Source organism: Monodelphis domestica, chromosome 6, assembly GCF_027887165.1.
Source record: "Monodelphis domestica isolate mMonDom1 chromosome 6, mMonDom1.pri, whole genome shotgun sequence".
Taxonomy (NCBI): Eukaryota; Metazoa; Chordata; class Mammalia; order Didelphimorphia; family Didelphidae; genus Monodelphis; species Monodelphis domestica.
In genome coordinates, this window is record NC_077232.1 from 31,595,422 (window position 1) to 31,619,959 (window position 24,538).

The 24,538-nt window shown below is 43.9% G+C and overlaps 1 protein-coding gene and 1 pseudogene across 1 annotated transcript; both read right to left on the minus strand.

Annotated features, from left to right (window-relative positions):
- Positions 1-228: 228 nt before the first annotated feature.
- ACCS (1-aminocyclopropane-1-carboxylate synthase homolog (inactive)) lies at positions 229-22,798 on the minus strand. The gene is made up of 15 exons (XM_056801918.1): positions 22,684-22,798; positions 19,522-19,812; positions 15,299-15,358; positions 14,729-14,799; positions 13,066-13,135; positions 12,192-12,258; positions 7,901-7,998; positions 6,803-6,880; positions 5,964-6,064; positions 5,520-5,609; positions 4,221-4,266; positions 3,978-4,119; positions 3,400-3,542; positions 2,531-2,684; positions 229-608 (listed from the first exon to the last, which is right to left on the minus strand). Exons 2-14 carry the CDS (start codon positions 19,810-19,812, stop codon positions 2,592-2,594), a joined length of 1,350 nt encoding a protein of 449 aa, XP_056657896.1. The 5' UTR covers positions 22,684-22,798; the 3' UTR covers positions 229-608; positions 2,531-2,591.
- Positions 8,856-12,183, minus strand: LOC130455261 (26S proteasome regulatory subunit 4-like; annotated as a pseudogene).
- Positions 22,799-24,538: the final 1,740 nt, after the last annotated feature.

A 24,538-nucleotide genomic window follows, 5' to 3' on the forward strand; every position in this document is an offset into this window, starting at 1 on the left:
AAGGAAGGAAGCCTCTGACTCTTCTCAATAAAAACCCTAGCTTCCTTTCAGAAGCACAGTCTTAATAGTGAGCCTTTCCTAATTTGCTGAGCTGCTAAAGTTCCTGCCTGGCATATGTCTTATATTTTTTTCAAAGGTAATACCTCCACCCACTCAGGTTGGATAGTGTCCTGTGATCCTGCCTACTGTGTGATACAGCTCACTGATTGAATAGGGAAAACAACAGGATACTAAAAAAGAAAACCTTTATTTCCACTCCATATTTCAAGAAGGGGCTGAGGCCTCCCAGGGAGATGGGCAGAAGCCGGCTTTGTCAAGGAGTTTCCTGCACATTCTGCTTGGGCAGAAGCAAAAGAATATATCTGTGGCAGAGGGAGGCCCCTAACGGTCCAAAGTACAACCTCTTGCCCAGGACTCCTCCGCTTCTCTCTGTTTTGCTTACTTTCCTGCGTACAGTGAGAGTCCAAAGAGTCTGGTTTCCAGCCTGCATCTAGCATCCAGTTCCTTGGGCTGAGTCAAAGGCCACCTCACCTCAGGAGCTAGCAGGTGAAGGGGGTCTTGGGCCCGAGGGGCACCTTCTCAAGTACCTCCACGAATCCGCTGCATGCCTGGGGAAAGAAAGGAAGGACCAAGTAGCATAGAGGTACCAGTGTGGGTCTGGGTTGGAGTTGGGAGTTGGGTCTCTAAAGCGGGCTAGACAGTCACAGGAAATGTGGTAGATTCTGGTAGATTCATTTTCTCATCAGGCTCAACTTTTAAGCTCCTCCATAAAAGCCTTCACAAATACCGTCTGCTAAGAGTGCTCTCCCCATTCTCCAATTTTTTCTACATCTCTTTGACACCATCACACTTGAGCTTATATTTTCGCTTTTTACAGCCTAATCTGATAGAAGGTACCTGCTCCGAGTACTCCTACCTGCCAAGTACACAGCAGGTACTTAATAAATTTGGACTGAGTGACTTATTAGCCTTATGCCCCTTAATAGACAAGAGGCTCCTGGAGGTCAGGGTTTGCTTCATTTTCTATTTGTATCACCAGTTCCTGGTGATACAGTGCCTTGCCTGACACACAACAGGAATCTAATAAATTCTTGTTTAATGGACTTTTTATATTCTCAGTTCTGAGGAAAGGGGTTTGCCACAGAGAAAGCATATGACAAGGGTTGGTCGAATTGGATCAAAGAGGAAGGCTGAATCAATGAATGAATTAATGGATGAATGGATAGATGAATGAAAAGAATTATTAGGTGACTACTTTATGCTAAGCACTAGGAAAACAAGTAAAAGGATAGAGAAGAAGGAAGGAAGGAAGGAAGGAAGGAAGGAAGGAAGGAAGGCAGGAAGGAAGGAAGGGAAGGAAGGAAGGAAGGAAGGGAAGGAAGGAAAGGGGAAGGAAGGAAGGAAGGAAGGAAGGAAGGAGGGAAGGAGGGAAGGAGGGAAGGAAGGAGGGGAGGAAAGGAAGAAGGAAGGGAGGAAGGGAGGAAGGGGAGGAAGGAAGGAAGGATGGAAGATAGGAAAGGGGAGGAAGGGAGGAAGGGAGGAAGGAAGGAAGGGAAGGAAGGAAGGAAGGAAGGAAGAAGGAAGGAAGGAAGGAAGGAAGGAAGGAAGGAAGGAAGGAAGGAAGAAGGAAGGAAGGAAGGAAGGAAGAGAAGGAGGGGAGGAAGGAAGGAAGGAAGGAAGGAAGGAAGGAAGGAAGGAAGGAAGGAAGGAAGGAAGGAAGGAAGGAAGGAAGGAAGGAAGGAAGGAAGGAGGGAGAAGTAAGATAGGAAGGGAGGAAGGAAGGAAGGATGGAAGATAGGAAGGGAGGAAGGAAGAAAGGGAGGGAGGAAGGAAGGGAGGGAGGAAGGAAGGAAGGAGGAAGGAAGGAAGGAGGAAGGAAGGAAGGAAGGAAGGAAGGAAGGAAGGAAGGAAGGAAGGAAGGGAGGGAGAGAGGGAGGGAGGGAGGAAGGGAGGAAGGAAGGAAGGAAGGAAGGAAGGAAGGAAGGAAGGAAGGAAGGAAGGAAGGAAGGAAGGAAGGAAGGAAGGAAGGAAGGAAGGAAGGAGGAAGGAAGGAAGGAGAAGGAAGGAAGGAAGGAAGGGAAGGAAGGAAGGAAGGAAGGAAGGAAGGAAGGAAGGAAGGAAGGAAGGGAGGAAGGAAGGGAGGAAGGGAGGGAGGGAAAAAGAGACATTTATTAAGTGCTCTCTATCTGCCAAGCACTTTACAAAAATAATCTCATGTGATCCTCCCAATACCCCTGGAAGGTACAGATAAAAATAGAAAAGTAAGAGTCCCTCCTCCTGAGGACCTCACACCTAACTGGGAAAAACAACAAATAAAGGAGAGGTCAGCTTCAGGATGGATGGAAAGGCCAGAAATTCTTCAGGGAGTAGTTGCAAGGCAAATGACAAGACCCAGAAGATCCAATGGAAGAGAAAAGAAGAAAGAGATGACTCAGAAGTGTGTAGATAGTTGGGATTTGGAGCTCATCGGGCTGATGGGGAGAAGGGAGGAAGGTGTTTCAGGGGCTCAGGGAAACAGCAAATTTCTTACCCAACTGTAGCCTATGAATCTTGTCTGAGAAGACTAGACGGAACCAGCCAGGTCGTGGCACTCAAAGGCCTTGCCACAGAGCAGAAGTACCCTTGTGGTCTAGGAAGTGCCGCCACAAAGAGAACTCCTCCTCAAAGGTGCCGGTGCACAGGTACTAGGAGCAAGTTGAAAGACTTAGAGAAGCTCAAGGTCGGGTCCTGCCACAACCCCCATCGGTCTCCCTACTTCAAAGCTCTCCCCTTTGACAACCATTCACATACACACAGATAACAAACTGACATCAGACGATGTCCACTCTTAATTTGATGTCCAGCTTCCCCTGCTCAAGAAGGCCTAATAGCTCCCTACTGCCCCTAGGACAATATTCCTCCATTTGGCAGGTACAATCCTTCACAATCTGGATCCAGACATCTTTTCCAGGTACGCTGTTCATTACTCGCCTTCACGTGCTGCGTGCCTTGCGGAGACCATTCAACCAATCTGTTTTAGAAGTGTTTGCTTCCTTCAAAGCTCTATTTTTTTGTTAAAAGCTGCCAAAAGTTTTCTTTTCTCTGGCTTAAAGGGATAATATTAATTTCCAACTCTACTCTATTCTCATTAAAACTGAAGTTATTCTGTCAAAACTCCTCATTTAACCCTTACACAAATCAGTGACTTTGAATATAGTTTGCATTGCTTGGTTTTCATTTTGAATCCTCATCGTAGGCTATAAGCTCCCTGATGGCAAAGGTCTACTTTATTTCGTCTCTGGGTCTCTGGCCCCTCGGGAAGTGCCCGGCACCTAGAAACCTCAGAAATGTTCAGCTCGTGGAGGAACACATCATTCCTTCACCTACCCAGAATGGGTCCTGACCCATAACTGTCCTCACCTTTCTCAAATCCATCCAGACAAAGAAACCGGCTTTGGTCCTGAGGAAGGGGATGTTCAGGGTCTCCAGCTCCTTTGTGATATAGGCATGCGCAGCCCTGAGTCGGGCATGGTTTTCACATAGGTATACCTGGTTGATCCAGTCTGCTTAGGAGGAAGGGAGTCCCAAAAAGGAATTGCACCACTTCACTAATTCCCCTACTAAAGCGTTACCCCATTTATTTTTTTAAAGCCCTTAATTTCCATCTTAGAATCAATACGTGTATTGGTTCAAGGGAAGAAGAGTCGTAAAGGCTAGGCAATAAGGATTAAGTGCCTTGTCCAGGGTCGAGTAGCTAGGAAGTGTCTAAGGTCAGATTGGAACCCAGAACATCCCACCCCTAGGCTTGGCTCCCTATCTAGAGTCACCTAGCTGCCCCTACCCCATTTATTTTAATAGTAGAAGCTTCTCTTCCCTATCTACTTCCAAGACTCATCACAGTGGTGAAGATGGGCAAATTCAGAGTGTTTTCCTTATTCTCCCTACTTTTCATTGAGCCCAAGGCCCCCAGCTTCAAGTTGGAAACCCAGCTCTGTCACCTCGGTCCCCAAGCAGCTGGGCCATCTGGTACTGAACGGTGCCGCAGACACCATGCAGACAGCCAAGAGAAGCCACAGCATTGGCTACATCCTGGTTCTCTGTGTATAGGGCGCCAAAGCGAAAGCCTGAGATCCCAAAGTCCTGTAGGAGAAAAACTCTGAATGGCGGCCAACCCTTCCTTGACTCCCAAGGGAAACGTATGTTTTCCTTCCCCCCGGAGTCTGGTGTGATGAGGGGCTCACCTTACTGGTCCCCCATATCACGTGGGTCCTCTGGGGATCTGGAAGCCTAGAGGGAGGATAGACACAAAGGGATAACTATGTAGGATCACTAGAATAAGCACAGGACCCTCAGGACTCGATGAATGAATAAATGGATGAATGGATTTGGGTTCTAGTTCTGATCAATGGATAAATCACTTAATTCCTCCTTGTTGGTTTTCCTCATTTATGATGCCCAATGCAGTAGAAAGAACCTGCAGACCCCAGGTCAAACCCCAAAACCTATGGGATCAAAGGCAAGTCAGTGCATTGCTCTGAGTCACAGCTTCCTCCTCTGAGACATGAGGATTATAATTTCCCAACATACCTTATTTTACAGACTTAATACAAGAACCAATGAGGATAGCTAGCCTCCCTCCCTCCCTCCCTCTCTCTCTGTCTCTTCTTTCTCTCTGTCTCTCAATGTCTGTCTCTCTATCTGTCTGTCTCGCCCTTTCTCCTCTCTCTTCTCTGCCTCTCTCTGTCTCTGTCTCTTTGTCTGTCTGCCTCCTCTCTTCCTCTCTCTTTGTCTCTCTGTCTGTCTGTCTCTCTCCTCTCTTCTTCTCTCTCTCTTTGTCTGTCTGTCTCTGTCTGTCTGTCTGTCTCCTCTCTTCTTCTTTCTCTTCACCTCTCTGTCTGTCTGTCTTTCTCTCTCTGTCTGTCTCTCTCCTCTCTTCTTCTCTCTCTCTCTCTTTGTCTAACTCTGCCTGTCTCTCTCCATCTCTGTCTCTCTCTCCTTCATTCCTTCTCTTCCCCCTTCTCCCTCTCCCTCTTTCTCCCCCCTCTCTCTCCTTCTCTCCCTTCCCCGCTCTCCACTTATATGTATATGTGTATATACACACATATCAAAACATATACATACACATACATAGAGAGATATACAAATTCACTCGAGTCTTATAATAACCCTATGACTTGGTGCTGTTATGGCCCCCACTTTACAGATGAAGAACTGAAGCTGATGGAGTTATTACACGACTTGCCCAAGATCTCCCTGGTAGCCAGCCTCAGAGGCTGGATTTGAAGCCACGTTCTCAGATTCTTTCCACAACACTGTGCTATCTATCCCTCAGAAAGAAGGCGTTCAGCACCCGGGATCTCTGCTGGTTTTCACTGGAAGCCATCACTCAGGAGGAGAGTCTCAGAGGATGGGATGTGCAGAACATGAAAGCTCTCAGATGACCCACCAGGGTCTATACCATGGGAAGCCGCTTCAATCAGGGGTTTTCTAGGGAGTGGGGAAAACATCCCAGCTCTCACCAACATAGCTTTGGCCCTCACCTGTCCATGCCCAGGACACTTTGGAATATGGCGGCTTCATCAAAAACTGACAGCATGTAGACTTCATCCACTATCACATGTAGCTCGTGCCTGGATGGAGGGAAAAGAGAGGCAGTGAAAGGGCCCCGGGATGTCACCACGGGCTGATGATAGAGGGTGACATCTTTGTCCCTGTTGCTCATCAAAGAATAGCAAGAATGGTCCATCCCAGCATCCCCCGAACAATCTCCCAGTGAGGAGCCACTGCTCTTTTTCCAACTTGGGGGTCAGGGTTGGCCATTAGACAGCCCCCTGCCCTACCCTGCCCCAAACCCCTCATCTCTAAGCTACTACCAGGAGGTAGAACCCATAGTTGGAAAAGAAACACATACCCAGAGATCCAACACCTGAAGGCTCCATATTTTCCCCTAAGTGTGGTGGGGGCAGGGGGAAGCAAGACCCAACCTCTTTGCAAATTCCAGGTACTCCTGCAGCTGTTCCTGAGAGTAGATGTCACCCAGAGGGTTCTGGGGGTTGATGAGAATAAGGCCTTTGACGTTTATTCCCTGAAACAACATAAGTAGTGTGGATGGAGTGGGCAGGGGTCAGGAAGCACTTAAACTGAACTCCACCCATCCCACCGCTCCACAGCAAGAACCATGCGTGCCTCAGGACAGCGTCACTGAATTACAAACTGTTAGAGCTGGGAAGACCCTCAAAGATCAGAGATGGCTAAGAGGAGTGGTAGACAGGGATTGAATTTGGAAGACCTTGGTTCAAATCCTACCTCAAAAACTTCCCCTTTTTTAATTTTTTAAATAACCTTTATCTGCTGTCTTAGTATCAATTCTAAGACAGAAGAGTGACAAGGTTTAGGCAATCAGGATTAAGTAACTTACCCAAGATCACACAGCAACCTATTGGAGAAGACAAATCCTTCCCTGGTCACCTCTATGCAAAAGAGCCACATACTTCCCACCATGCACTACATCCCACGTGAATCCCTGGTCTTCAAGGCTTGAGAAGGAATCAGCCTCTACACCTCAATTCCACGCTCAATTTCTTTTTCCTTTTTCTTTTAAACCCTTCCTTTCTGTCTTAGTAACAACTCTAAGACAGAAGGGCAAGGACCAGGCAAACAGGATTAAGTGATGCAGCTAGGATGTGACTGAGGCCAGGTTCAAACCCAGGTCCTCCCGACTCAGGCTGGGGGCTCCAACGACTGAGCTACCTAGCTTCCCCATGCTTCATTTCCATCAGCCCATCAATTTCCATCCACTGGCTTTGGGCTGAGGTCCACATACCTCAGATTTGGCTCCCTGAAGGGCTACTTCCAGCTTCTTGACTGTAAGTTGGAAGGGGCGGCTGTCCATCCCAGTGACCTAGAAAGACTTTGTGCTAAATCCCATTGGTTGACAAGACCTTCCTTCACCCTCCCTCCCCATACTTCTGTGGCTCCCTATCACCTTTGGGATTACAAATAACCTCCTCACTTTGGCAGTTAAAGCCTTTCATAACCTGTCCCTAATCTCTCTTTCCAGATTATCAATCTCCCTCATATTTGCTACAGTTGAGTCAAATGGGTTTTCTTACTTCTCCCCCATACATAGCTTCCGTTTCCTGCCTCTTTCAAGTCTCAGCTTGGGTGCCCTCTTCTATATGACACCTTTCTTAATTCCCACAGCCACATCAAAAATCTTCATATATAATTTTACATATACTTTGTAAATACTTATAATGTTTAATCTCTGTCTGCCTCAGTTTCTTCATCTATAAAGATGGGGATCCTAATAGCACCTACCTCCCAGGTAGAATGGGTTCAAAGGAGGATCAGATAATAGTTGCAAGTGCCCAGCACAAAGGAGACACTCTATAAATACTCGCTATAATTCTGATTTTTTTTTATTATATTAGAATTGTGTTATCACCCAATGGAACATAAGCCCCTCGAAGGCAAGCAATGTTTCACTTTTGTCTTTGTAATCGCAGTCTAGAATAATGCCTGGCATATATAAATTGCTTAGTTAATAATGCTTGTTGACTGAATGGAGGAAATTTCATGTACACATCTGTGTTGGCACCTGGTAAATTTATGCACAAGCATATGATCTGTCCTTCCCACCTTGACATGAGACTGTAAGATCCCCAAGGACTCAAACTCTTGGCATTTCCATTTCTTTTCCAGAGCATAGACTTGGGGGTGTCACTGAAAATCCTAAGCAATCATCTCTGATTAGCCCTGAGCTACCTGGGAAGTGGGAAGTGACTGTAATTCTCTTGCTACTTCAAATGCATTGTCTTCTCCACCTTAGTGCCCATTCCAAAATTCAGAAAATGCCCTTTTCTCCTTGTGGTCAAACCACAAAGCTCAAGTCCCATCTGGGAATCCTGGGATCTCTTACCCTGCTGTCTAGGTAGGCAAAGACAAGCCGAACATTCCCATAGAGATACAAGTGTTGAGAGATGGCCCCGTAATAGGGGCTGGAGATCAGAAACGCCTCTGAAAGAAAAAGGGCAGAAAAGAGGATCATTCTCCTGGGATTCCCTCCAATCATCCCACTCCATTCTCCTTACTCCATCCCTATCCTCCACTTCCTGGCCCCTTCTAGCCATCTCTGTCTTTCAGGAATATTTAGTAAGTCATTTTTGCTCTAGATTTTTTTACACCTCCAACACTCAAGCCCAAAAGCTGAGACTCTGGAGATCCTAAGAAATTGTGTTGGACTTAAAGCCAGATCCTGGGTTCAAATTCCAGCTTGTGTGATGGGCCATGGCAACAGATCGGATATCAGCGGAGAGAGTGAGGAATTGAAATTTAACATCTGTCAATTGAGGGCTCTCTTTGACTGTGCATATTGGTTACAAAGATTTGGGCTTTATTTTTTCAACTGAAAGAAGAAGTGGGAAGAAGAGAAACTAGTTATTGTTAATACAAAAATATTAAAGCAATATTTTTAAAAGGGAAAAAATGAAATGATGGAGTTAGACGTAATCATCTTTAAAGCCCAAACCAGCTCTAAACCTATGATTTTAAAATGGTAATTCTGACTCAGGAGAATTTAAGCAGAAATACTGGGTTTCACAGAAATGTTAGCATTGACCCTTATTTTTCTTTTTCTTTCTGAAAGAGAATGTTTTATCGTGGAATACCATGCAAGCACAGTGAACAAAAGACTAGCACAGTACCCCACACATCATGCCTGAGTAATATATAGAAATGTATTAATAATTAATTAAATCATGGACATTTATATGAATTTATATAAATATAAGTTTATATAAATATGTTATAAATAAATTTATATAAATAAAATAAATGGATAATTATATAAATTTCATTATATATAAATTTAAATCTCAGAGTCCCTCTGGGGTGCTTTCTTGCTTCTTATAAAACACATTTTCTTTAGATTTCTGAAAGTCTTCATTTGTTCCTTTCATTCTACATTCTCTCAGGCCATCAGATCGTCTTCTGTATAAATTGCCTCAGACAAGTCAACTTTAGACAGCATCACATCATCTGAAGTTACATCATCTGCCAAAGTCATTCTTTTTGTAAGAGTATGAAAGATGCATTTCTTGGTCTTCTCATCTGGCAAAGTGAACTCGATCCTCTGGGCAAGACATCCTGGTCTGATTAGTGCTGGATTCAAAGTCTATATTCATTTTTTTGGACATAATCACTTTCACATTTTCTCTAGTCAAATTCATCCAAATGGTTCAACAACTCCAACATTGTTCACTGGATTTCTCTTTCTCCATCTGAATTTGAATCAGACCTTTTGGTCCCACTGGCATCGATTTCATTAATGAAGACAATTGATGAAGTATGCTCCTGAGCTACGCAGAACAATTTTCAAACAAGTTTTGGCCAATAGCCTAAGTATTTCTACATAAGCTCAGAACAAACAAGTTGGAGAAAGATTGCTGAGGTCTGGTTTACTATAGCTGCGCCATATTGAATGATTCTTTTAGGTGGTTTAGTGCCCATCTCTTTATGATACTCAAGATGAATGAGGGGAAGATCCATAGATGCCTTAATTTCTTGAATCTGGTTATCTAATTCCCCGGTATTAGTCCCCCCCCCTCCAGGGGGCTGCCTCCACTTTCTTCACTGTAATGAAGGAATCTGTGCCATCCATCAGAATTTCTATCACAGCATGAACCGTACAGTTAAGGAAAGAACATCCTAGTTCTAGCAAATCCTTGTCTAGAAAGGACAGAATTTTAACAATGTTCTGATGTTACCAAGGTGGACACAATGCATGATTACCATCAACGACCTCCTCTAACATCCCTCCAGACCTTGCATCCTTCTGACACCATCAATCTTTGATTGTTCTTCCTCTTTTTATCCCAGTGGCTTCACTCATTCTTAATTACTGATGAACTCTTCTTCCATAAGGGGATAGTTTTCTTTTTTTAATTGAAAACTTTTATTTAATTAATTAATTTAGGATATTCTTCCATGGTTACAAGGTTCATGTTCTTTCCCTCCCCTCCTCCAATCCCTTTCCCATAGCTAACACATAATTCCACTGGGATTTACATGTGTCATTGATCCAGATCTATTTCCATATTATTGATATTTGCACTAGGGTGATCATTTAGAGTCTACATTCCCAATCACATCCCCATCAAACCATGTGATCAAGCAGTTGTTTTTCTTCTGTGGTTCTTCTCAAGGGAATAATTTTCAATTCTTTCTAATCTCAACAATTTTAGTCTGCATTGGGGCATGAGTTTTTACCAGCAGCAATTTACTGGCATCCCCTGGTCTCTTTGTCTTCTTTTTTCTCATCTAGATGGAACTAGAGAACATAGTTCTTTTTCTTGTCTTGCCAACCTTCTTACCACCCCCAGGACCACATCTATTACTGTGACTTTGACTCATCTTGCTCTCAGCTCCCCTAAAGTCTCCTTCCCAACATCAGAAGTCCATCAGCCCTTTTCAACACACAATATTTCATTGTGAAAAGCAAGAATGAGATTATAGGTTCATAAGTTTGGAGCTAGAAAGGACTGAGGTCATCTAGTCACTCTCCATCCATTACAGAAGAGGGAACTAAAGCCAAAGGAAATGACTTGCTCAAGGTCAGGCAGGTGGTAAATGGCAGATCTAGGATGTTTTTCAGGACCCCTGACTCTAAAACAAACACCCTTTCCAATGCCCCACTCTAATGTCTTGGCACTGCTCGGAGGAGGCTTTCATAGTTACTCTATTGGAAAGGAGACAGAACCCTAAGCAGGAAGTGAAGAGGGCTTCATGAGTCCTAAGTCCTAGAGGTACTTTAGCTTCATCCTAAGCCAATCAGTCAGTAGAACTTGGAACTCTACCTGGCTGACATCCTCAGCAGGGCACACTTACCAAAACTACCTCGAAGAGGATTGTTGGGCTCCACACCTGACAAACAGCACCCTCTGCCCACCCTGCTCACCACTCTGCCTCACAAATTCACAAAAATACACAGTGGTGTAATCATCAGCCTTCTAAGAAATCAGAGAGGGGCCCCCACACTAAGTCAGTGCATTTCTAGGACTTCAACTTTTTCCATTGAAAAAGGAGAACCCTTTCTCATTGCTAACCAATAATATTAGCATATATGTTGATGCACATATATATGTGCACATACACATGTGTATACGTGTCTACACATGCATGTGTGTGTGTACACATACTCTCTTTAAGATTTAGGAAACTGCTTCCTAAAAATAGCCCTGGAAGATGGATAATGGAAGTATTACAGCTTAGGAAACTAGGGAGAGGAAATCAATCATGCACCTTTATACAGCTAGTTCTGCATCAACATTAGGACTTAAACCAGCTGTTTCTGATTCCAATGCCATTTCTCTTGGCCTCTCATGACACTAATGTGACATAAAGGAAAGGGGGCTAAATTTGGAATCAAAGGACTTGGGTTCCAATCCCAACTCTTCTACTACCTGTGTGACCTTGGGCAAGTCACTCTGGGACTCAGTTCCTCTTCTATAAATCAAGGTGGGAGGTGGGGTTGACTAAATGTGAGGTTCTTAACCTTTACTGTATCATGGATGCTTTTGACAGCGTGGTAAAGCCCATTCAGAATCCTTTTCAGAATATTTGTTGCCTACATTCATAATTGAAAGAAATGCTAAATTTCAGTTAGAAATGAATGAAAATCAGGGGCAGCTGGGTGGCTCAGTGGATTGAGAGCCAAGTCTAAAGAGGGGAGGTCCTGGGTTCAAATCTGGCCTCAGACACTCCCCAGCTGTGTGATCCTGGGCAAGTCACTTGACCCCCATTGCCTAGCCCTTACCACTCTTCTGCCTTGGAGCCAATACACAGTATTGACTCCAAGATGGTAGGGAAGGGTTTAAAAAAATAAACAAATGAATGAATGAAAATCAAGATGTAATTTTTTTTCTCATCCACATTCACGGATCCTCTAAAGACTCCTTGGTTGGAGAGGGGTGAGAGAAGAGCTGTGAACACTAGGTTAAGAACTCCTGGATTAGATGGTCACTAAATTTCCTTGCAGATCTAAATCTATTATCCAATGGTGCAATATTCAGAGAAGGCACAGGGAAAAAGGAAAAGTGATGTTCTCCTTGCTGATGGGAGTGTTGAGCCTGGTCCCTAGGGTACTATAGCTTGCTCTTGATCAAATTACCACCCAGATCCCACTACCGTGTGGTTCAGAAGAGTTCACTCACCCCCTGGATCACACAGGACTGTGGCCAAGGCAGAGAAGAGGGAGGCACAGCCATTCGCCACAACCACCTGAAGAAAGGAAAGAAGGAAGGAAGGAAGGGAGAAAAGGAGAGGAAAATGGGATAAGGAACAAATAAAGGAAGAAAGGAAAGAAGAGAGGAGGGAAGGAACATTTATTAAGTACCTACTATGTGCAAAGTGCTTTACAAATATCACATCTGAGTCCCACGAGTAAGCACTATTATTATTCTCATTTTATAGTTGAGGAAACTGAGATAGACAAGTTCCATAACTTGCCCAGGGTCACATAATTCATCAGAATCTGTGGTCTGATTTGAACTCGGGTCTTCCTAACTCTAAAACCAGCACAGTATTCACTGTTATCTAGCTGCCTCTAGATAAAGTTGACATCTCCAGAAAAAGCAGTTGGGGTTAAGTGACTTGCCCAGGGTCACACAACTAGGAAATGTCTGGGGCCAGATTTAAATTTAGGAAAATGAGTCAAAATCTTCCAGATTCCAGGTCCAGAGCTCTATGAACTAGGATGCCACCTAGCTGCCCTTCCATCAGAATAAGGAATACCTTATGTACACTCTGCATCTCCCTTGGTAAACTACACAGTAAGGGTTTAACAAATGTTTGTTGTCCAAAGAGATGGATGGATGAATAAATGAATTCCTCTTCCTCAGACCAGAAGATTAAAGAAGAGAAATCCTTTCTTAAAGGTTGTCAATACCAAAAAAAAAAGAAGAAAAAGGGGGCTAAGCCAGGCCATCTCCCCTAATACACCCCCCCAAAGCCCAGATGGTATACCAAGTACCCTCAAGAACCCAAGGGGAAAAAGTCAGGAAAAGGCTGAAGAACAGAATTACCCACATTCTCTGGTTTGAGGGGAGCAGGGGCCTTGCAATAGTAGGACAGGAACCGAGCTATTTCATTCTGAAGGCTATGAAACAAGCAAACAAACACATGGAATGATGAATGTTGAAGCCACATCTGTTTTTTTGGTATTCCCCCCACTGAGGTTTATGGGGACTTCCATCTCTGAAGGACAAAGTTCTAAGATCCCTGCCAACTCTGATGTCCTCTGTTCTCTGTTTGAAGGCCTCTTCCAGTTCTGACATTCTCTGTTCTGTTCCAAGGTCTCTTCCAGTTCTGACATTCTCTGTTCTAAGGTCTCTTCCACTTCTGACATTCTCTGTTCCAAGGTCTCTTCCAGTTCTGACATTCTCTGTTCTAAGATCTCTTCTAGTTCTGATATTCTCTGTTCCAAGGTCTCTTCCAGTTCTGACATTCTCTGTTCTAAGATCTCTTCTAGTTCTGATATTCTCTGTTCTCTCTGTTCTAAGATCCCTGCCAACTCTGATGTCCTCTGTTCTCTGTTCTAAGGCCTCTTCCAGTTCTGACATTCTCTGTTCTAAGTTCTCTTCCAGTTCTAACATTCTCTGTTCGAAGGCCTCTTCCACTTCTGACATTCTCTGTTCTGTTCCAAGGTCTCTTCCAGTTCTGACATTCTCTGTTCTAAGGTCTCTTCCACTTCTGACATTCTCTGTTCCAAGGTCTCTTCCAGTTCTGACATTCTCTGTTCTAAGATCTCTTCTAGTTCTGATATTCTCTGTTCCAAGGTCTCTTCCAGTTCTGACATTCTCTGTTCTAAGGTCTCTTCCAGTTCTGATATTCTCTGTTGTCTCTGTTCTAAGATCCCTGCCAACTCTGATGCCCTCTGTTTTCTGTTCTAAGGTCTCTTCCAGTTCTGATATTCTCTGTTCTCTCTCTTCTAAGATCCCTGCCAACTTGAACATTCTCTGTTCTCTGTTCTAAGGTCTCTGCCAGTTCCTGATGTTCTCTGTTTTAAGGTCCCTGCAGAAGCTGAGGTAAACAGGGTTAAGTGACTTGCCCAGGACATAGTTAAGTGTCTGAGGCTGGGTTTGAATTCAGTTCTTCCTGACTTCAGTCCCAGTGCTCTTTCCACTATACCACACTACCTCCCTTAAGGTCTCTCCTAGCTCTCACATTCTCTGTTCTAAGTTCTAGATTCTCTCTCAGCTCAAACAATCTATATTCTAAGGTCCCTTTTGCCACTCTAATAGTCTAGGTGAGCATATCCAGTACTTAGTATTTAATAAATATTTTTTGACTTATTGGCAGAGTTCTAGGTTAGATTCTCTTTCAGCTCCATCATTTTAGGTTTCAAAGTGTCTTCTGGCTTTAACATTATGTTCTCACATAGTCCCTTCTCTCCTCTAATATTCTCATCTGCAATAGCCCCTGCCTGGGACTCACCCCACCGCCACAAACCGCTATCAGGGGAGAAGAGAGCCAGGGATGGAGCTACACAAAACTTTATCACCAAAACGTAAGGGCGGAACATGAGAATGGAAGTGGGATGCTGGGATTTAGAGTTGTGGGGAGCAGATTCTAATTACACAGCAGCAAATGAAATAGATAATCTCTTCCAGCCTAAGAAGGGACCCTAAGAACCCTGCCCTTCTCCTCGATGCCCAGGACTCGGTTACCAGGGTCCTTGGGGGTTCCTTACCACATGTGTCCTTTCCAGTCAGGGTACTGCAACAGGGGAGGCTTGATATGGTGCATGTCCTTCTGATTCAGCTGGTGGGGAAGAGGAGAGAGTAGAACAGCTACTTGTAAACATCTAGACTGGAAGCCCCATGAGAGCAGGGACTGGGTCATGCCTAAGCACTAGCTTATTGTCCAGAAGACACTTAATAAACAACGCTTCATTTTAGTGCTTCAAGTTTTTCAAAATGAGAAGCCTGTGAAGCAGAAGTACCATATCCCCATTTTACAGATGGGGACACTGGAGTCCTGAATGAGTAAGGACTTACTTGAATCCACAAAGATATAGGAGAATCGGGATTCAAACTCCTGAATACAAATCCACTATGCTCCCCTCACCCCTCACACACATCAGCCAGCATCCTGTCTCTCTTCACTGCCCTGCACGCCAAGCCTTCTGGCTCCTGCCTCTGATCGTGCCCACAGTCCAGAAAGGGAGTCGTGCTGTGCCCCCTGCCCCTTCCTCAGTCTCCCTTGGTGTCATTGCAGGGAAAGCCGCATTTCTCTCTTCAGCTGAAGCCCCAGGACTCACCCGGCTGGACAGAAGGTCAAAGCAGAGCTTGTTCTCGCTGGTACCAAAGTTAATAATCCCCTGCAGATGAGAAAGAAATAGGAAGAGGAGAGAAGGGGATGATGGAGGGAGCTGCCTTTGGAAGTCAAGAAGACCCAACCGCAATCAACGCAATGGACCAGTCACCACAACAGACCCCACCACTCTCCCAGCACTTCATTCTCCTATGGAGTGATTTAGAATCTTGAACCCTAAAGACTACATTTCCCACAATCCCCTTTTCCTTGTCCTGTTTGTGTGTATCCTTACGTGGGGGGGGGGGGGGGGAGTTTCTGTTTTCTGCCCATATGGGCTCTAGTTCCCTGGTGGAAGAGGGAGGAGTGGCTCTTGGTTTTTGCTAGCCTTACTTCCTTAGACTTCAAGATAAATATTTAATAAATAGTATTAAATATAATACTTGGAGTACTGGATATTAATTTTAATCTTTACACATAGGAGCATGGAGCCCCTAGATAATGAAGACAGTGATGAGAGCCAGAATGTATAGTTTTTTAAGGTTTCTAGACACTTTCTAAACATTATCTCATCTGATTCTCACAACTCCATGAGTAGGTACTATTATGGTCCCCATTTCTTTTTAATAAACCCTTACCTTTCATTTTAGAATAAATGTTATGTATTAGTTCCAAGGCAATAAGGGGGGTTAAGTGACTTGACCAGGGTCACACAGCTAGGAAGTGTCTAAGGCCAGATTTGAACCTGTCTCTAGCCCTGGCTCTCAGACCACTGAGCTACCTAACTGCCTCAGAGGCTCATTTTTTTTAATCATTTAATCTTTTTAGTGAACACAAACTCATTTTTCTTTCCCTCCCACCTTCTCTGAACCTAATGGGGGAAAAAAAGAATTAAAAAGAAAAGAAAACCTTTGTAATAAATATCCATAGCCAAACAAAATAAATTCTCCTATTGGCCACTTCCAAAAATTCTATGTCTCAATCTGCATTTTGTCTATCATCTCTCTGTCAGGGTGGGGGGAGAAGAATATTTCATCATAGTTCCTTTGGAATTGAGGCTGATCATTACATTGAGCAGTTAAGTGTTACAAAGTTTTGTCTTGGATTTGTTGCTATGATGGTGTTCATTGTTCTGGTTCTGCTCATTTCACTCTGTGTCAGTTTAGACAAATCTCAAGTTTCTCTAAAACCATTCATTCCCTTTATCATTTCTTACAGCACAATAACATCTCTCATATTCACATACCACAATGTGTTCAGCCCCACCCACACCATTTGCCAATAGACAAGCACTTCCTCGGTTTCCAATGCTTCACCACCACAAAAAAGAGTGGCAATCAATATTTTTTGTAATGACTTCATTTTGCAGATGAGGAAACTGCTTATTCTTAATGTGAGAAGGCTGAACTAAATCAGTGATTTCTGAGCCAGAAGAAAGAGAAACCTACAAAGGGAGGACAAGTTATCCCAAGGGACCCTGGAATTCCTATGCAGATCCCAAAAGAAGTCAACACACCTTCTGTGGACTTGATAAATGCTTCCCACATACAAGTATTTTTCAAAAGGATGTTTAATGAATGAATGCAAATTCACCTTGGTGTGTTGCTAAAGAATAACACCTTTTGGCATTATGGGTTTGTTCATCTAACTTATATTCTTAGTATAACTACTGTCACGTGCATGTCTGCAACATATTTCTGACATTTAAATGGTGTGTTCCTATTTGAAAAGTCTGGGAACCATTGGGTTAAGTGACTTCTAAATTCTTTTTCCTGCTTTAATGTTCTTTGTTCATTAACCCTTCTAGTGCTGACAGTATTCAATCTAAGGTTTCTGCCAGTGCCATATTCTAAGCTCTATGTTCTAAGGTCCCCCCCAATTCTGACATTATATGTACTAAGGTTTCTTCCATATCTAATTTTTTATATTCTAAAGTCCCTTCTCACTCTCACTTTATGTTCTAAGGCTCTTTCCAGCTCTCACATTATATAGTCTAAAATTCTTTCCAGATCTCCAATTCCATGTTCTGTGTTCTATGTTCCACTCTCACATTGTTCTAAGGCTCTTTCTAGCTCTCACATTATATAGTCTAAAATTCTTTCCAGATCTTCAATTCCATGTTCTGTGTTCTATATTCCACTCTCACATTGTTCTAAGGTTCTTTCCAGCTCTCACATTATATAGTCTAAAATTCTTTCCAGCTCTTCAATTCCATGTTCTGTGTTCTATGTTCCACTCTCACATTGTTCTAAGGCTCTTTCTAGCTCTCACATTATATAGTCTAAGATTCTTTCCAGCTCTTCAATTCCATGTTCTGTGTTCTATGTTCCACTCTCACATTGTTCTAAGGCTCTTTCTAGCTCTCACATTATATAGTCTAAGATTCTTTCCAGCTCTCCAATTCCATGTTCTGTGTTCTATGTTCCACTCTCACATTGTTCTAAGGCTCTTTCTAGCTCTCACATTATATAGTCTAAAATTCTTTCCAGCTCTTCAATTCCATGTTCTGTGTTCTATGTTCCACTCTCACATTGTTCTAAGGCTCTTTCTAGCTCTCACATTATATAGTCTAAGATTCTTTCCAGCTCTTCAATTCCATGTTCTGTGTTCTATGTTCCACTCTCACATTGTTCTAAGGCTCTTTCCAGCTCTCACATGATATAGTCTAAAATTCTTTCCAGCTCTTGGATTCCATGTTCTGTGTTCTATGTTCCACTCTCACATTGTTCTAAGGCTCTTTCTAGCTCTCACATGATAGAGTCTAAGATTCTTTCCAGCTCTTCAATTCAATGTTCTGTGTTCTATGTTCCACTCTCACATTGTTCTAAGGCTCTTTCTAGCTCTCACATTATATAGTCTAAGATTCTTTCCAGCTCTTCAATTCCATGTTCTGTGTTCTATGTTCCACTCTCACATTGTTCTAAGGCTCTTTCCAGCTCTCACATTATATAGTCTAAAATTCTTTCCAGCTCTTCAATTCCATGTTCTGTGTTCTATGTTCCACTCTCACATTGTTCTAAGGCTCTTTCTAGCTCTCACATGATATAGTCTAAGATTCTTTCCAGCTCTTCAATTCCATGTTCTGTGTTCTATGTTCCACTCTCACATTGTTCTAAGGCTCTTTCCAGCTCTCACATGATATAGTCTAAGATTCTTTCCAGCTCTTCAATTCAATGTTCTGTGTTCTATATTCCAGCTCTCACATTCTGTATTCTAAAGCTTCTTCCAGTTCTGATATTCAATGTTCTAAAATTCCTCTCAATTCTAATATTTTCTTTGCTATAGTTTCCTTCAGCTGTGACATTCTGTGTTCTATATTCTACGTTTCCTCTCAGCTCTGACAGTGTTGTGTCAAGTCTAAAGTCCGCTCTTCCTGACATTTGATGTTCTCTCTCATGGGAAGGTCCCCTTCCAATTCGAACATTCTTTTGCTCTTTATTAAAAACTCAGAGAGCTCCAGGTCAGGGCTGATACACAGACAGGAATCACAGTCTTTCCTCCTGAGTCCAAAGAAATACCACCAAGGTCCTGACCTCATTAAAAAGTAGGGCTAGAAAAGGGAGGGGGAAAGAGTGAGTACTGGAAGATTGGATGAAGTCAGCTGAGAAAAAATAGAAGGCAGTTCTATTTTTATGTGGGGGAGAAAGTAAACTTTGGGAACTCATCACCTCAGTTGGTAACACAGAGTGAAAATATAACTACAACTGCAAAAAAAAAGTTTAGATAAACCCTTGGCTGGCAGTGCCATGTAATCCTTGTCAGAAATCAAGATTCTTGGGTGAAAAATCCCTATTTTTTCCCTAAACCTTCTCTCTTAGAATCAATACTTTGTATTTGTTCCAGGGCAGAAGAGTGGTGAGAGCTAAGTAGTAGGGTTTAAGTGACTTGCCCAGGGTCACCCAGGTAGGAAATGTCTGAGGCCAGATCAGAACCCAGAACATCCCATCCCAAGGCCTGGCTCTCTATCCACTGAGGCATCTAGCTTCCCCCAAAATCTCTCTCTCTCTAAGTCATCATCTCCTTCACACAAATTATCCCTTATGTGAAATTGGAGTTATATTTTAATTTTTATACATATTGATGCTAATACAGGTCATTGGACTAGATTAAGGCTCAATAATTTTTTTAACAAATAATAAATTGGAGATGGGTCTGGCAGCAACCCTGTCTTCTCCCCATCACCTACCCCCAGGACTTTTCCCTGTGATTTTCCCAGAGGGGTGGACTCACATTAGGGTTCTTGTCCTCATCATATTCATCCAAATGGTAGGCCTTATAACCTTCCTCAGCTGCATCCCGAAAACATTTGATGATACTTCCTCGAGAAGAGAGGTATGGGCTCCTCTGGGAGAACTTAGCAGCAGGATCACCCAATCCATAGGAATCCAAAGGCTTCTTAACTGTCTTCTTGGAGGATTCTGTGTCCAGGACATCTCCACAATTAGTGCCCAAGCCCTGCGTGGATGGTGAAGCAGGAGAAGTGGCCAGGCCTCTGGCCTCCTCCTTAAAGGTACTGATCATCTGGGTGAAGAAAAAGGTATAGAACTTGGAATCATGCTCTGGAACTTTTCATGAGATCAAAGATAAGCTGGAGTGGAAGCCGGGGTGTGGTAGTAAATATTTAACAAATAACCCTGAAAAAAAAAACTATACTATGGCACACTTTCAAGTTTAATCTGCATTATTAACATTTTCTCCCAACACTTTCTTAAGCCTAAATAGTCAACAAAAGAATAGTGTTAGAGGAAGAACTGTGGGAGCAGAAACACAGAAGAAAAACAACTGCTTGATCACATGGTTTGATGGGGATGTGATTGGGGATGTAGACTCTAAATGATCACCCTGATGCAAATATCAATAATATGGAAATAGGTCTTGATCAATGACACATGTAAAACCCAGTGGAATTACATGTCAAATAAGGGGGAAGGGGGAGGAAAAGAATATGAATCATGGAACCATGGAACAATATTCTAAATTAATTAATTAAATAAAATTCTTCAATTAAAAAAAAGAATAGTGTTAGAATATAAAAATTTAACAATAGATTCTCCCCCAAGGCTGAACCAGCTAACTCCAACATACTTCTGGTTGGAAGTCATGTGATTTTAGTCCCTTAGCCACACTTTTTATTTTTTGCTTTTACCTTTAAAATCATGTTAAATGATAAAACTTTCATTTAAAAAATCAAATCAACAAACAATAGAAATATGTAAAAAATAAATCTAGAAACAAAACAAGAATGTTAATAGCCCTCTGTGCCATTCTGGATGGAATTCATCTTGTCCAAGGTCAGTGGGACAATTCCTTTCTTTAGACTTGTTTTCTAATCTATAATGTGGGGAAAGGGGATCTGAATTCAAGATTCACAAATTCTACTCCAGCTCTCACATTCTGGGATTTCATAAGATTCCATTAGCCCTGAAAGTGGGAAGGTGGGAAGAGGCAAAGGACCATGTTACTTTGGGCATCTCTGATACACAAATACAAAATAACACTTAATAAGAGTCTGTTGGATCTTCCAACAGGCTCCTGAGTAAGCGCTGACCCAGCTGGGACTTGCCCAAACTGCCTCTCCCCAGTGTCCTTCAGGTGCCCTCAGAATGGGGGGGGGGTGTCCTGTTCCTTTGTTCCCTGAATTGTATCCATTAAATTTGGTGATTCTATGAAATGAGAAAAACTTTAGGCAGTTCTGAGCAGGAAGAAAGTCTTCTGGAAGGTCCCAACCCATCAAGAACCTAGCCTCAGTCTATCCCTGAGTTCCAGGGAGGGACCACCAGCTGCAGACAAGGGTTAGACAACAAAGACATCCTATTTCACATCCTATACAGTAGAGGGAGGGAGGGAGAGGGGGAGAGAGAGAGAGAGAGAGAGAGAGAGAGAGAGAGAGAGAGAGAGAGAGAGAGAGAGAGTGACAGAGACAGACAGTGACAGAGACAGACAGAGACAGAGACAGACAGAGACAGACAGAGACAGAGACAGAGAGACAGAAAGACAGAGAGAGAGACACACACACAGGCAGAGAGAGACAGAGAGACAGAGACAGAGAGACACAAAGAAAGAGAGAGAGAAGGGAGACAGACACAGAGACACAGACACAGACAGAAAGACAGCAACACACAGAGACAGAGAGACACAAAGAAACAGAGACAGAGAGATAGAGAGACAGAGAAAGAGGAAACAGACAGAGACACACAGATAGACAGAGACAGAGAGGAGGGAGGGAGGGAGGAAAAGGAGGAGGGAGGGAGAGAGAGAGAGAGAGAGAGAGAGAGAGAGAGAGAGAGAGAGAGAGAGAGAGACAGAGACAGAGACAGAGACAGAGACAGAGACAGAGACAGAGAGAGAAACAGAGAGAGAGAGACAGGGAGAGACAGACAGAGAGAGAGAGAGCAGAAATGCTATTGAAGGGGGGCAGCTGGGTGGCTCAATGGATTGAGAGCCAGGCCTAGAGATGGGAGGTCCTAGGTTCCAATCTGGCCTCAGACACTTCCCAGCTGTGTGACCCTGGGCAAGTCACTTAACCCCCATTGCCTAGCCCTTACCACTCTTCTGCCTTGGAGCCAATACACAGTATTGACTCCAAGACGAAAGGTACGGGTTTAAAAAAAAATGCTATTGAAAGTTCAATGAAGATGAAATGAAGAGAGGATCTCATTGGCTAAATGAGGGTCTAAAGTCCCCCAAAACCTATGAGGAGAGGAGGAAGGAGCAGAAGACGGGGCAGGAAAACCTACACTCATCCTCTTCTTCCTTATGGAGAGGGAGCTTGGGAAAGAAGAGGTTCTTTGACGATGCGAGGGGTGGGTCTGGGAATTCATTTGGTATGGGGAACTCCGAGTGGGGAAATTCCGTCCACCAAACCGAATGGTACCTTCTCTGGGACATTAAGAGGCTAAGAGACTTGCCTAGGGTCACACACAACCAGGACCCAGGCCGACTCACTTTCCAACTCAATAGGCTGCCTGCCTCTCTGACTTCGGGACTAGAATTTGGAAGATCTAGGTTCTAGTCCGGGTTTTGCCACGTCTCCTCTCTGGACCTCAGTTTCCCCTTTTGTAAAATGAGGGGGTTCCGATGTTCCTTTCCAGCTCTGACATTTCATGACACCAGTAACAGGGGAGGTGTCGGGAAGGGAAGAGAGCCAGCCCGGCCCAGGTAAGTGCTGCATTCCGATGCGCAGAGACCCCAGGCCCAAGGAAGACTATTTCTTCTTCTCCGCCGAAGGAGGCTGGGCCCAGGCTCATCCGGGACTTGGACCACACGGTCCGGGGACGCGGGAGCCGGGCTAGCTCTGTAGGGCTAGAGGGGACGTGTCCCCGGTAAGAAGATGGAAACTGCACCGGGGAAGTCCTCGCTTCCAGAGGCAGGATCGAAGCTGAGGACACTTACTTCCCAGACCAGGGTCCGAGGCGAGCTCCAGAATACTGCCGCGTCCCCAGCTCCGTGAGTGTGGGGGGCCCGGAAGAGGCCCAGCTAGGAAAGGGGAGGAAGGAGCTGGCTAGCTCCGAAGCGGGGAGGAGCACTCAGGCTACAGCCAACCAGCAGGACGAGGCTCGGAGCTGGTCTAGCCCAGTGGGGCGGGGCCGGGCTAGGGGAGCCCCGGACTAATTCGGCGGAAGCTTTGGGCAGCCGGTCTGCTTTTCCTAAGCCTCCTAACCCACTTCGCAGAGGGTGTGGAGGAGGTCTGGACCTGGCCTGTAGTTATCACAGGGAGCATTTACATCTTGGAAGACAACAGAGGCTCATTTCGTCATTTTGTCTAGACTCAGATGGGGAACAGAGAGGGCTTAGCGGATTGAGAGCAAGGCTAGAGACAGGTCCTGGGTTCAAATGTAGCCTCAGACACTTCCCAGCTGTGTGACCCTGGGCAAGTCACTTAATACTCATTGCACAGCTCTTGCGCCTTGGAAGCAATGCACGATATGGATTCTAAAACAGAACATACAAGGTTTGGGGTCAGGCTTTTCTTTTTAATAGTGTTGGAGAAAATGTGAATGGTGCAGATTAAACTTAAAAGCCTTCATTTTCCTGGGAGATCCAGTTGTTGAACGTTTGTTCGCTCCCCTCTGAATAATACTCAACTGGTCACTGGGACAGCTTTCTAAGGGGCTCACATCATATCATTTAATCCTCATGAGAGAAAGAATGTAATCCTGATCTAGAGACAAGAAACTTGTGGAGAGATGTTCAAGGACACACAGTAACTGTCAAAAGGATGAATTCGAACACAGCTCTTCCTGATTGATTCCCGGTCTTTCTCCTCTATGACAAGGGGTCATTTTGTGTTCTGCTCTCCTTTTGGCAGTCTGCTGGATTCTATGGAAGAAGCCCTACTCAGAATCATGTCTGTTAAGTGCATAAAATAAAACACATTGCATTACCAAGGAAATCAATTCTACTGAAGTAGCTATGAATAAATATATTTTTAAACAAGTTCATAAAGGTTTCAAATCTCTACTCTGAGCTCTGTTCTAAGGTCTTTTTGAGATGTGTTGGTCCATATTCTTCTATATAATATAAAGTCCCTCTCATCTCACCTGGGACCTACGAAGAGACCTCGTGGAGCCCAGCTTTGACTTCCCAGCATCAGTGTAGGACCAATCCCTGAAGAGCTCCTATATTTCCCATCTTAAAAAAAAAATCACTTCAGCATCTGCCAATTTCACTTCTTTTATATAATTGATCGATAATAGGTGTCTTCTGGCTCCACTTTATATAATTGGTTTTTCTGAATTATTTCCCAAAGGACTGTGGGGCAGCTAGGGGGCACAGTGGATAGAATGCCCAGCCTGATGTCAGGAAAACAGCTTCCTGAGTTCAAATCTGGCCTGACACTCATTAGCTGTGTGACCCTAGGCAAGTCCCTTGACCCTGTTTGCCTCAGGTTCCTCACTGGTAAAATGAACTGTAGAAGGAAATAGCAAACCACTCCAGTACCTCTGCCAGGAAAACCCCAAGTGCAATCACAAAGAGTCTATCATGCCACAAAAATAAAGGACTGCTCTTAGTTCCTTATCATCATCAAAAATGTAGATTTGGGGGCAGCTGGGGAGCTCAGTGGATTGAGAGTCGGGCCTAAAGATGGGAGGTCCTGGGTTCGAATCTGACCTCAGACACTTCCAAGCTGTGTGACCCTGGGCAAGTCACTTGACCCCCATTGCCTAGCCCTTCTGCCTTGGAGCTAGAACACAGTATTGATTCCAAGATAGAAGGTAAGGGTTTATTTTTTTTTTTAAGTGTAGAC

Coding starts and splice junctions, on each gene's coding strand:
- ACCS (XM_056801918.1), bottom strand. CDS start 19,812: ATGATCAGTACCTTTAAGGAGGAGGCCAGAGGCCTGGCCACTTCTCCT. Junction 7,999..12,191: donor AGTCCTGTGTGATCCAGGGG/GTGAGTGAACTC, acceptor TTTTTCTTTCAG/AGGCGTTTCTGATCTCCAGC. Junction 5,610..5,963: donor TACCTGGAATTTGCAAAGAG/GTTGGGTCTTGC, acceptor CCCTCCATCCAG/GCACGAGCTACATGTGATAG.